This window comes from Eriocheir sinensis, chromosome 33, assembly GCF_024679095.1.
Source record: "Eriocheir sinensis breed Jianghai 21 chromosome 33, ASM2467909v1, whole genome shotgun sequence".
Classification (NCBI taxonomy): Eukaryota; Metazoa; Arthropoda; class Malacostraca; order Decapoda; family Varunidae; genus Eriocheir; species Eriocheir sinensis.
The window spans coordinates 10,390,426-10,403,635 of NC_066541.1; the positions used below are offsets into that span (position 1 = coordinate 10,390,426).

Consider the following 13,210-nt stretch of genomic DNA (forward strand, 5'->3'; position numbering starts at 1 on the left):
TGACATCAGCCGAGCCGACCAAGTCCGTCTGTGGACGAAGAATGGCGTGTCTCTGCTCCGTGTCAGTTCCTTCTGGCAGTGGTGGAAACGGACATAACAGCTTTGGCTGGGATTTTGCGTTATATATATATTTTTTTTTTCATATTATTTCTTGTTCTGTGTCTCGTTACTTGTCAACTCCGTCTGTTAGTGGTGGGAATGGACATCACAACTTCGACAGAGATTTTAATTCATCATTATTTTTTTTTATCTTGTCGATCTTCCCCTCTTGACAAGCTATCCTCCCACAAAAACTAGTCAGGCTTGATGTATTACAGGCACGTGTTATACTATGTTTCGTGTGTTGTCTGATGCATGTTTAACCCCGTGTATAAGAATCTATGTAGTTGTTGGTGTTTATCGATAACAACATGGGTAAACCTCTCTCTCTCTCTCTCTCTCTCTCTCTCTCTCCACCACCATCGGTCACTCGCCGCCACAAGGACGTAACCACCGTGGGAGGGGGAGGGTGCGGCGGCGGCGGTGGTGGTGACGGGGTGACCGACCGTCCGCTGAACCCACTGTAACACCCCCTCTCTCTCTCTCTCTCTCTCTCTCTCTCTCTCTCTCTCTCTCTCTCTCTCTCAATTGCACGGTTTTCATATCGTTCCGTTACCTGTAAACAAAACAATGAAGCAAGCTGTGTTTTTTCCGTGTCCAGGAGTGTTTGTGTGTGTGTGTGATATTTTGTTATTTCTATCATCATGGTCATCATTATCATCATTAGCCTATTATTATTATTGTTATCATCATTATTAATTGGTAGTAGTAGTAGTAGTTGTTGTAGTAGTTTTTTTTTTAAGTTGTAGTAGTAGTAGTAGTAGTAGTATCATCAACAGCAGCAGCAGCAAAAGTTATAGCAATATTACATCACCTTGCAATTTTACCAACACTAACTAAAAAAAAATAATGCCTCGTGTGTGTAGAAAGCGACGTAACCATAGCACACAGCACATTCACGTGACACGGTACTCGGTTCACGGTGGCTGCGCGGCACACGGACCACACTATAATAGCTACTGTACACCAAGGGAAAGGGAGGAGGAAAGTATACGTGAGATGTAGGTGATATAAAAAGACTAACATATTATTTTCAAACTACATTATGCTGTATACTTGTGTGAAGGGAGACAGAGACCGAAGTATTGTATGGATTTAGCTTGTATTTATAGCCTACGAAAGAGTATTGAAGGGGGACGGGAGAGGTAGAAAACGAAGGGAAGAAGGAAGAAATAGAGGAAGTGGAGAAGTCGTATTTATAGCCTAGAAGTTGGTGGAGGAGGAAGATGAGAGAGATAATACGAAGGGGAGGAGAAGGAAGAAGAGGTAGTGGAGGAGGAGGAGGAGGAGGAGGAAGAGGATGCATCTGTGTCAGTGTTTTGTATAATATATCTGTGTTGTGGTTATTGCTGTCAGTATACTTTTTGGCCACGCATTGTATTAGCAAGACCGCAGTGTGTATATGTGTGTGTGTGTGTCACGGTGCTGGGGAGACAGAATGGAGGTAAATAAGCTGAATGGTGATGAATTATAGTTTGGTGACCATTTACTTAATTTTGTAGGAAGCGTGGCAGTTGTGGTGGTAGTGATGAATAGTGGTGGTGATGAATGGTGGTGTTGTGGTGGTAGTGATGATGGTGGTGGTGGTGATGGATGCTGGTGATGGTGGTAGGGGTTTGTCATTATCGTGGTGAGAAAATTAGTAAACGTGTCAGGCATAAATAATACATAAAAAAGGTGTAAACCACGTTAGTAAAATAAAAGAAGGTCGAAAAAATATATATAGCAGTGTTAGAGATAAAATATTAAAGAATAAATAAATGTAATAAAAAATAATTAGGAATGAATGAAGGAACCGCATACAAAAAAGGTTAAAAAAAAAACACAATCAACTGTATTGAAAAAAAAAATCAAAAGACTAGAAATAAGAAAATATAAATAAGCAGATCTTCGAATATTCTTTTGTCTCTTCTTTTTCTTTTTTATTCGTTTGATTTTTCGCTCTTAATCTGTCTCCTCTACTTCATACTTACTTTCAATTACTTTTTTTTCTTGGCAGGCGTGCGCCGTACTCTTACTGCCAGAAAATTTGTCGGATGTAAGTAATAATTAACACGTAAAATTGGTTCATAGAAAGCTTGTAGAGAACGGGGCCTGGCACACTGATATTGTTGGAACCGATCTCAAGGGAATGGCCTAGAAAGGAAGAAAGGAAGACTTGTAAAATGGGCGTGAGTCAAAAATCGAGGTGAGTCACGGAAAAAAATAAATTGACAAGGTGGGAAAGGGAAGACAGGAAGTAAAAATGATAAAGAAAGAAGGAATATAAACAAGCAAGCAAATTATGAAAGGGAGAAAGGAAAACGTGTAAAATGGGCGTGAGTATAAAATCGAAATGAGTCACGGAAAAAGTAAATTGACAAGGTGGGGAAGGGAAGACAGGAAGTAAGAATGATAAAGAAAGAGGGAAGATAAACAAGCAAGCAAATTATGGTTCAAGAGCCAGAAGTAGATGACAAGAGGCTCAAATTCATAAAAAGTGAGAAAGGGAAAACAGGAAATATGAATGATGATGAGAGAGGAAAAATAAAGATGCAGGCAAGTTATGGTTCAAGAGGCAGAAGTAGATGACGGAAGGTTCAGATTAAATAAAAGATGGGAAGGGGAAGACAGGAAATAATGAAGATAAAGAAAGAGGAAAGAGGAAGATGCAGGCAAATTATGGTTCAAGAGGCAGAAGGAGATGATGATGGGAGCTTTCAGTTAATAAAAGGTGAGAAAGGGAAAGTCACGCTGAGAAAGACAGAGATTGATGAAGGTAGACCAGGTGTGACCTGCGGCAGGTGTGAAGAGAAGAAGAGAAAGAAGAAGAAAAAGGGGAAGAAGAAGAAACAAAATAAGAAAAAGAAGAAGAACCAGTGAATGATGGACGCTTTAGAAGGTGGAAAAAGCCGGAAGAACACATGAAAAGAGAAAGTATATAAAAAAAGGAGTTGGAAAAGGAGGAGGAGGAGAAAAATAATCATGTTTTATAAGATGGATATAGCAAAGAAGGGAGAACATATGCAAATTAAGTAAGAAAATGAAAAAAGATGAGATAATTAAAAACTCCAAGGAGGAAGAGCAGGAGGAAAAGAACAAAAAAAAGTGAAGGAAGAAATGAATAGCGTTGGAATAATAAGAAAACACAAGTTAAACATTTCAGAATATGGATGAGGAGGAAGGGGTAGGAGATGGAGCAGCTGCAGGATGAGGAGGAGAAGCAGAAGGAGGAGCAGGAGGAGGAGGAGGAGGAGGAGGCAGCAGATGGCGCCTCCTGACCCCTCTCATAAAGCTGGCGAGGTGGTGGCCAAGGGCTGGACGCCTCCCGCCGGCGGTTCAGCGACCCACTTCTTGCCGCTGCAGGAGGAGGAGGAGGAGGAGGAGGAAAAATAGAAGCAGAAGGAAAAATAAGAGCAGGAGCAATATAATAAGAACAACAACAATTTCATACTTCAATTCAAAAATATAATGGATCTGATAGTGTGTCTGCGGGTGTGTGTGTGTGTGTGTGTGTGTGTGTGTGTGTGTGTGTGTGTGTGTGTGTGTGTGTGTGCACCCCCACACACATATGTACACACCTGCTCTCCCGTGAGTATAAAAACACAAAATTTCACTTGTGTTCATCGCGGCACGAACGTTTTCCTTGTTCTGAGGAAGACGGAGGAAGGGGAGGAAGAGGAGAAGCAACAACAACAACAACAACAACAACAACAACAACAACAACAGAAGAACAACAACAAAAGAAGAACAAAGAAAAAGAACATGAAGAAGAAGAGCATAAAAAAGAAATAAAGAGGAAAAGAAAAGAAGGAATGAAGAAGAAGAAAAAGAAGGAAGGAAGAAGAAGAAGATGAAGAAGAAGAAAAAGAAGGAAGGAAGAAGACGAAGAAGAAAAAAAGGAAGGAAGAAGAAGAAGATGAAGAAAAAGAAAGAAAAAGAAGAAAGAAGAACAAAATAAAGAACAAGAAAAACAAGAACAAGAACAAGAAAAAAAAAGATAGAGAAAAGAAGAAAAAATAAAAAACAAAAAAATAAAAATATAATGAAAGAGAAGCCAAAAACTCCTGCAGCAGAGAGAAAAGGATGGAGAAAAGATAAAGAGGAGCCAGTCAGGGAGCAGGAGCATAGGCATATCTTCCCCCTGATATACCGCTGAACAAAATGCAAGGCTCACCCAAGAAGGCTCCGCCCCTAAGGATGTGCGCGGCAAGATTAGCCTCCTGCAGGTTTTCTAAGGCATTGGGAGGTCACGCGGGGTTGTGGGAGAAGACGAGGCGCCGCTCAAAGGACTTTCTCGCAAAATATCTTCGTTTTTGCCGCGCCCTCCCCTTAAGAGGACAAGGGATGTGTTCTGCTGTTGTCTCACCCTCGCTGCCGCTCCGACGGTGAAAGTGTAGGCGAGGGTGAGGGGGAAAGGTGCATCACTCACACCTGTACTGCACCCTGGTGTTGGATATGGTGAGGGTGATGGGGAAGTGTTTGTGTCTGGTTTTTCTTACTTCTTCTTCTTCCTTTTCTTCTTCTTCTTCTGTTGTTGTTGTTGTTGTTGGTGGTGGTGGTGGTATTGTTGTGTTGAGGCTGATGAGATAATGTTCCTACTTGATTGTTCTTACCTAAATGTTCTTTCTTAATTGTTTTTATATTTCCTTGTTGTTCTTGCCTAATTGTTGTTGACGTTATATAAGAGCTGAAGGGGAGATGTTCTTACCTAATAGTTCTTACTTAATTGTTATTTTTATGTTTTGTCACTTTAAAGGCGTGAGTAAAGATTGCATAACCCGAATTTTGTCACGGTGTTTTGTAACTTCAAATTCATGGATACGTTTTGCACGCCCGATTTGATTTAGTTAGCCACTCCATTTATTAATTCTTTGGTTTAAAAATCATCACGACTCATCACTCATCACCATTAACTCATATAGATCCTTATCATCATCTTCACATCATCACCTCTCACCACCACCCTACATCACCGTTTCACATCCCAGTCAATCACCACTGCTTAATTCTTTGGTTTAAAAATCAGCACGACTCATCACTCATCACCATTAACTCATATAGGTCCTTATTATCATCACCATCTTCACATCATCACCTCACACCACCACTCTGCATCACCGTTTCACATCCCAGTCGATCACCACTACTTACCACCATCACCACTCACACCTCCTCCCTTACCATCACCACTACGTCCTCTTCGACCGTCATTCAACACCATCACCACTCAGTGCATTCACCACCACCATCATGAAGGCGAGGAGACGGAAGGCCAGGCAAACACAGGCGGAAAAAACAAGGAAAAGCGAACAATAACAAGAAAACTGACGTCGAGGCAAACACACAGACGGAAGGCGAGGAGGTAACAGTCATAACCTCGGCGTGTTTTCTTTGTTGTTACTGATAGAAAACAAACAAGAAATGGGGATAAAAAGTTTAGGGAAATCATAATTTAGACAAACAAACAGACAGACAAACAAACAAACAGCTAGGCATGATAGAAGAAGAAGAAGAACAAGAACAAGAAGTATAAGAACAAAAAGGAAAAGAAGGAGGAGGAGGAGAAGGAAAAGAAAAAGAAAAAGAAGAAGAGCAAGAACAGGAAGAACAAGAAAGAAAGAAAGAGAAAGAAGAAAAAGAAGAAAAAAAGAGGAAGGAAAGAAGGAAGGAAGGAAGGAGAGAGAGAGAGAGAGAGAGAGAGAGAGAGAGAGAGAGAGAGAGAGAGAGAGAGAGTTACATAAAAAGATAGATTGACAGATGGATAAATAGCTGAGCATACAGCCACACGGAGGGACAGACAGACGAAGCGACAGATATACAGATAGACAGATACAGATCGGCATGTGAATAAACAGTCTAAGGATATCGAAGCAAATTATGACAAAGAAAAAAAAAGAGATTGACAATAAGTGGTAATAAAATAAATCAAGGAAATCGTTACTTCGACAGACAGACAAATAGATAAACATATAAATAGAAGAAGGAGAAAGAAGAAGAAGAAGAAGAAGAAGAAGAAGAAGAAGAAGAAGAAGAGCAAGAAGAACAAGAAGAACACAAGAACAAGAACAAAACAAGAAAGAAAGAAAGAAGGAAGACGAAAGGAAGAAAGAAGGAACGAAAGCAAGCAAGAAAAAAAGCAGAAAAGAAAGAAGAAAAAAAGCAGAAAAGAAAGAAGGAAAGAAAGAGAAAAAGAAAGAAAGAAACATGGAAGCAGAAAGAAAGAAAAAAGAAGCAGGAAAAAGAAAAACACTCACAAAAAACAGTAAATACAGACAAATCGACTTCTTATTCACCTTAAATGACCCGTAAAAAAGGCGGAAAAATGTAAACACCGTAATACCGTTTAAGAATATGTAAAAGACTTCCTGTATAGCGTAACTTTTTTGCTGGCGCACACACACACACACACACACACACACACACACACACACACACACACACACACACAGGGGTTATTAATAGGGGTTTTAAGGGTGGAAGGTGAGGTAGGGGCAGGAAGGTAATGGAAGATAAAGAGGAAAGAAGTAACAGAAGAGGGAGGGGAGGGAGAGGAAGGAAGGAAGGAAGGGAGCGAGGGAGGGAGAGGTGAGGAAGGGCGCCCTTGTGTCTGGCAGTACTCGCTACGATAACTGCCTGGAGGAGGAGGAGGAAGAGGAGGAGGAGAAGGAGGAGGAAGAGGAAGATGAAGCCGGAGAACTAGAACTAGATCAAGAACGAGAAAAAGATCCACACACAATAACAAGAACAACTAAACCAAAGCGAGAAGAAAAGACGAGGAAGAAAAAGAACATAAGCAGAAAGAACGAACTTAGATGAAAAAAAGTAATGATGATAATAATAAGATGAACAAGAAGAGGAAGAATAAGAATCTATTGAAGGGAAGGGAAAGTAAGGCAACAAAGAAAAGGGGCGAGGCGAGAGAGGAAGTAATAGTTGTAATATCGGTGGTAATGGTGGTGGTGGCGATGACAAGGGGGGGAAAGTTGGACATGGGAGGTGGGGTCACTGGGCCATGCAAGGGGGGGGCGGTGGGGGGGGGCGTGGCCACTGTGTATTATCTTCCCCTGTGATGATTGTAAAGCATGAGAAGGGGAGGGTGTGTGTGCCCCAGCGTGTGTGTGTGTGTGTGTGTGTGTGTACCTGTAAATACACATACACGTTACGGTAAGTGAGCGTAAATAATTGGTGCACACACTTACATATCGCTACGCACACAGGCCGTATGTGTACATGTGTGTGCGTATCGGTAGGCAGCAAGATACTCGGTTTTCCTTATGCCCACATCGTTAACGCGTCTTGTGGTTACCTGGACATCGGATACCTGGGGAGTCTCTAATCACCTTACCTGCCCAAACACTCACCTGAGGACTGTGGGCTTGAAGACAAAGTTTAGAATGGAGAAAAGACTAACCAATGAGTTTCGTCACTTTTTTTCCCCTCCTTTACCTGGATATCAGTTACCTGGACACTAATCACCTTACCTGCCCAAACACTTGCCTGGATTGTGATTTTAAAGACAAAGTTAGTGAAAGAGAAAAGACTAACCAATATGTTTCGTCAGTGTTTCTTGTCCCTTCCTTTACCTGAATTTCGGATACCTGGAGACTCTAATCACCTCTTTACCTGTCCACACACACCTGAGAAATGTGGTTTTAAAGACAAGGTGAAAAAAAAAATACTAACCAATGAATTCCGTCACTGTTTCTTCTCTCTCCTTTATATCTGAACATCGGATACCTGACAAACCTCTAATCACCTTTTTACCTGTCCACACACTCACCTGAGGATTGTGGTTTATAGACAAAGTGAATAAAGGAGAATAGACTAAGATATGTATTTCGTCACTGTGTCTTCTCCCTCCTTCCTTCACCTGGATATCGAATGCCTGGGAAGCCTCCAATCACCTCTTTACCTGTCCACACACTCACCTGAAGATTGTGGGTTTAAAGACAAGGAGAAAAGTAGAGAAAAACTAACCAATATATTTCGTAATTTTCTTCGTCCTTCTTCGTTCCTTTACCTGGATATCGGACACCTGGAGAGACGAATTATCTCTTTACCTGTCAACACAAACACCTGGATTATGGGGTTTATAGGCAAAGTGGATAAAGGAGAATAGACTAATCAATGTATTCCGTCACTGTTTCTTCTCCCTCCTTCCTTCACCTGGACATCGAATACCTGGCGAACTTCTAATCACCTCTTTACCTGGTCACACACTCACCTGAGGACTGTGGTTTAAAGATATAATGAAGAAGATAACAGAGACACTAGAAAAAGACAATAACGGCTGTCTAATGTATATCTTTCAATTAAATTTATCTCCTTCCTTCACAACACTCTCGCCTGCCCTTCACATACCTTGGAACTGTGACTGAAAGACTGAGTGACAAGCAGGAAAAGGAATTGTCTAATGTGTGGAATTTGCTACTCACCATTATTTTTTTTTTCGTGATGTGTTAAGAGATAATAGACAGACAGAGAAAGAAAGACTGATATATACAAGTGGATACACCGGTTAGCTTGATGACTTGTTAAATGATTTAGTATTGATTGAGATGAAGAATTAATTGGTTGTTAAGCCTTTGTATTAAGTTTACCAAAATCAATTACCAAAATCATTACTACCAAAATCATTACCAAAATCATTACCAAATTCAGTTACCAAAATCATTATTATGCCTTTTCTATTAATGTTCTTTTGCGCTGAACATTGGCGAAAATACCTGAACTTTACGTTTTTAAGAACATTCTCCTTTCTTTGGCTTAACTTTTCATACCTACACTCTTAACTAACTCGCTTTGCCTCATATTTCTCCTCGTAAATAACTCCTTCCTCTTTTCTTTGTCTCATCTCACAGGCTTCCTCATATACTCACAGTCTTTCCTCATATACTCATAGTCTTTCATCATATACTCACAGTCTTTCCTCATATACTCACAGTCTTTCCTCATATACTCACAGTTCTTTGCCTCATACTCTCATTACCTGTAACTCCCTGTTCTCTCGCTTCTCTCCTCATCTGACAGTCTTTACACCTTCCCCATCTTCAATTCCTCTCGTCAACCTCAGCCTCATAACTAACACCTCCCTTTTCCTCATTTCTCCCTACAAGTAACTTTTTCGTCTCTCATTTCTCTCCTCATCTCACAATCTTAACACCTCCCCCCTCTTCTATTCCTCTCGTCAACCTCAACCTCATAACTAACACCTCCCTTTGCCTCATTTCTCCTTACAAGTAACTCCTTCCTCTCTCATTTCTCTCCTCATCTCACAGTCTTAACCCCTTCCCCTTCTTCTATTCCTCTCGTCCTGCTCAAAATTAATGCCTCCTCCTTTCTTATTCCAGGGCGTGCAGTGTTGGCGCTGGTGGGCGTGGTGGCGTGGTGGGCGGCGTGCGTGCTGGCTGACCTGCCGCCCCACCTCTCATCGCTCGCTCCTCAGGGCAGGGCCATCGAGTCCCACTCCTACTGTGAGTATACGAAGGAGGAGTAGAAGTATACGGAGGAGGAGGAGGAGGAGGAGGGAGAGATGTACTTAATGATTATATGTTATTTCTATTTATTCCATTGTGTCTTATATGGTTGGTGAATGACATAATGAAGAGTAGTATTTGTAGTAACTGTAATGACACACTCCTAATGAAAGTATTGCCAGAAGGAACAATAATATTCACACGTTATAAATTTATTGATGTTGCTACAGTAATAATGAGGAGCGGTGTTTATAGTGATTACAATGCCATCCTCCCATTGAAAGTATTAAAAGAACATTACCGTTTACTGGTTATATATCATTGACGTTTTTCCCCTTGTTTTCTGCGCTTGCGAAAGATTAATTATTACTTCTGTTGCGGTTCTAAAAGTCGATTCTTTCTTGGATGTATTTCTATGTCTGTGTAGGAGGAATAAGAATAAGTATTAGGTGAAAGTAAGAGATATTTCTACCCTTGTTTTCCGTGATTGTGAAAGGATGTTATGAAGAAGTGCTTTATGATTGCCAACTATATATGTTTGTTTGTTTTTATTTTTAGTTTTATGCTCGGTAGGAATAATGAATAGATGGACGTTGTGATTGTAAAGAGTGCTGTTATTTCTTCCTTTGTTTTCCTCTCCTCCTCCTCCTCCTCCTCCTCCTCAAGCACCCCCCACACCGCTACCAAAACAAGGTCCAGAAATCACGACTCAACTTCCTATGGAGAGAGAGTTGGCGGCGAACACACACACACACACACACACACACACACACACACACACACACACACACACACACACACACACACACAGGAAACAGACACACACACACAAAAAAAAACAGAGTACTCCACCACCTGTAATGCTTTTTCTCTCTCTTCTTTGTCGGCTTAACACTTTCCTTCCCCTCTTTCTCTTCATACACCACCTCACCTCTCCCTCCTACCCCCTCCACCCACATGCACTCTAGTCATCATCATCATCATCATCTTCATCATCATCATCATCATCATCATCATTACCTTTGTCTTCTCTCGGGAAACTCACATCAGCTTTCAATTAACAGGTAAGAGGCAATCAACAGGTACTCATAAACGCAGTAAAGGACTGACTATATTATCATTCTTTCATATTTATCGCTTTTTTGTTGTATTCTTCCCATGATGTTTACTTATTTTTTCTCCTTTCATGCAAACACACACACAGTTCCTTAATTGGTGAGACCCACAGGTAAACACATAGAGAAAAATATTGCTGCCTTTTTACGAAATTTTCCCTCTTTTCATCACCTCCTTGCTAAGATTTTTCCCTTTATTTTTTCCTGTTTTCCCACAATCACACTACCACTCAAGTAACAGGTAAATCAGAAGCGACAGGTATGTAGTTCAGGTAAACAGACAAAATTACTGATTCCTTTTTCATATTTTCCCTCCTTTCATCACTTCTATTCCACGTTTTTTCCCTTTACTTTTTCTGTTTTCTCACAATTACACAAGCATTTAATTAACAGGTAAAACAAAAGTTGCAGGTGAGAAAAAAAGGTTAACATTAAAAAAAATATTGATGCTCGTTTTTATATTTTCCCTTTTTTTCATTATTTTGCTTCTACAATTTTTTCCCTTTTATTTTCCTGTTTTCCCACAATTATGCCTTTTTCTTATTTTCACGCTTTTGATCACTTTCTTGCTATGATTCTTTCCCCTTAATTTTCCTGTTTTCCCACACTCTCACCATCACATAATTAACAGGTAAGACTTAAGCCACAGGTACACAAAGTCAGGTGAACAAACAAACACCAACAGATTGCTTCATTTCTCACCTTTTTTCCCTTTTCTTTGTATTCTTCTATAATCATCCCTTACTTTTCCTGCTTTCTCTTGCTCTCGACTCACCCATTTATCACTTTCCTTTTTTTCTTCTTCTAAGACAAATGGATAAAGTTAAGAGCCGTGAAGCAAATTTTAAACGTTCTACCCAAATGCCGTTTCATCTCAGTTGTCAAGTGAAACTCCACGCTAACAAGGGCGAGGAGGCGTGTTCTTTAGATGGGAAACTCGCCCTAACCACTCCTTCACTCACTCACTCGCTCCCTCCCTCACTCACTCACTGGGTCGTAATGAATAGCAACAATAACAATAATAATAACCATAATCACAAAGCTCTCGTCCATATCAGTGAGTTGACTTTCTCTTCCTTTCCTCTTGTGTGTGTGTGTGTGTGTGTGTGTGTGTGTGTGTGTGTGTGTGTGTGTGTACCTGTCAACAAACGTTCCACTCTCCTCACACGAGCACACGCCACATCGACTCTCTACTTCGTGTTCTAGAAAACGTTGAACTCGACCCCTTTAAAAAGCTCAGTCATTCGAAACGTTTGTCGCTTCAAGTCCACTCCCCGAAACGTTTAATGATCTCGTTTATTATCCTAGTACTCCTAAACGTTGAACTCAGCCTGGTCTCACTGGTTGAACTTTCTAATTTGTGTACTGGAAAACGTTGAACTTGGGCCATTTGATAAGCTCACTCATTCGAAACGTTTGTCACTCCAACTTCACCGCCCGAAACGTTACTTTTATCTCATTTTTTTTTATCATTTATTATCTCATTTATTATTTTTATCTCATTTATTATCCTCGTTGAACTCAGTCTTTCAACCTCAGCCACCAGGAACGTTTGTCACTCGAACTTCCCTCCCTGTAACGTTACTCTCATTGAACGTTTCATTATCTTATTTCTTATCCTCGTACCCAAAACGTTGAACCCTGTCTTTCAATCTCAGGCACCGGGAACGTTTTTGTCACTCTGGTGCTGCTCTCGAAACGGTACTCTCGACAAACGTTTTATTATCCCCGTACCCATAACAGGTCTTCTCTCCGCTCCGTATCCTGCAAAACGTTGACTTCTCGGATTATTCACTCAATTTAAAGTTATCTCGCTCAGTCAGTGTTTCCTGCTACATTATCTCCATACGTTTTACTTTCCACGTACCCAAAAAACGCTATTCTCCTCGCTCCCCGTCATACAAACGTTGCAGTATTTTCAGTTAACGCACTCACTTCAACGTTATCTTAGCCTCCCACTGCTTCCCGCTACGGTAATTCAATTTAAACTGCCATTATTCTTCCGTTATTTTACATTTCTGGCTTTCCACTTGTGAGTTTATAAGAAGCTGTCAATCGCTGTTCTTAAGGATAATATTTGATTTAAATATATATTACCAAAAAAAAAAAATAACGCTTCCAAATTCGTCGCTTCTTTAAAAGTTTGTATCTCTCTTTTTTAATGTTTTAAGTTTCCGTTACTTTACACGTCTGGTTCTCCACTTGTGATATATTTTTAAAGGAATCAACCTGAGTCTTGAAATATATTAACCCAAGAAACGTTTCCCAGTCCACCATTTCTTGCAACGTTTAAATATGTGAACGTTAAGTCCCTCGACATGTGTAAAAAAATTATCATCTTCAAAATTACTTTTATCTCTAGTTTCACTTTGCACCAATATTCCCTTCATCTCCTCTCAAGCATGACGTGTCCACTCTCCACTCTCTACCTGTACTCTCTCCACCTCCAGCCTCCACCCATGTTCTCTTCACCCTCCACCCTTAATCAGTGTACTCCCCCCCCTCCCCCACTCTCTCTCTCTCTCTCTCTCTCTCTCT

At 40.6% G+C, this 13,210-nt stretch overlaps 1 protein-coding gene across 2 annotated transcripts in view; it reads left to right on the plus strand.

Annotated features, from left to right (window-relative positions):
• LOC127006714 (serine proteinase stubble-like) overlaps nucleotides 1-13,210 on the plus strand; it is an 80,688-nt gene that overhangs the window by 41,809 nt on the left and 25,669 nt on the right. For both annotated transcript variants that reach the window (XM_050876942.1, XM_050876941.1), the window contains exon 2: nucleotides 9,432-9,554. In XM_050876942.1, the coding sequence (XP_050732899.1) occupies nucleotides 9,432-9,554 (123 nt within the window). The remainder of the gene's footprint in view (nucleotides 1-9,431; nucleotides 9,555-13,210) is intronic.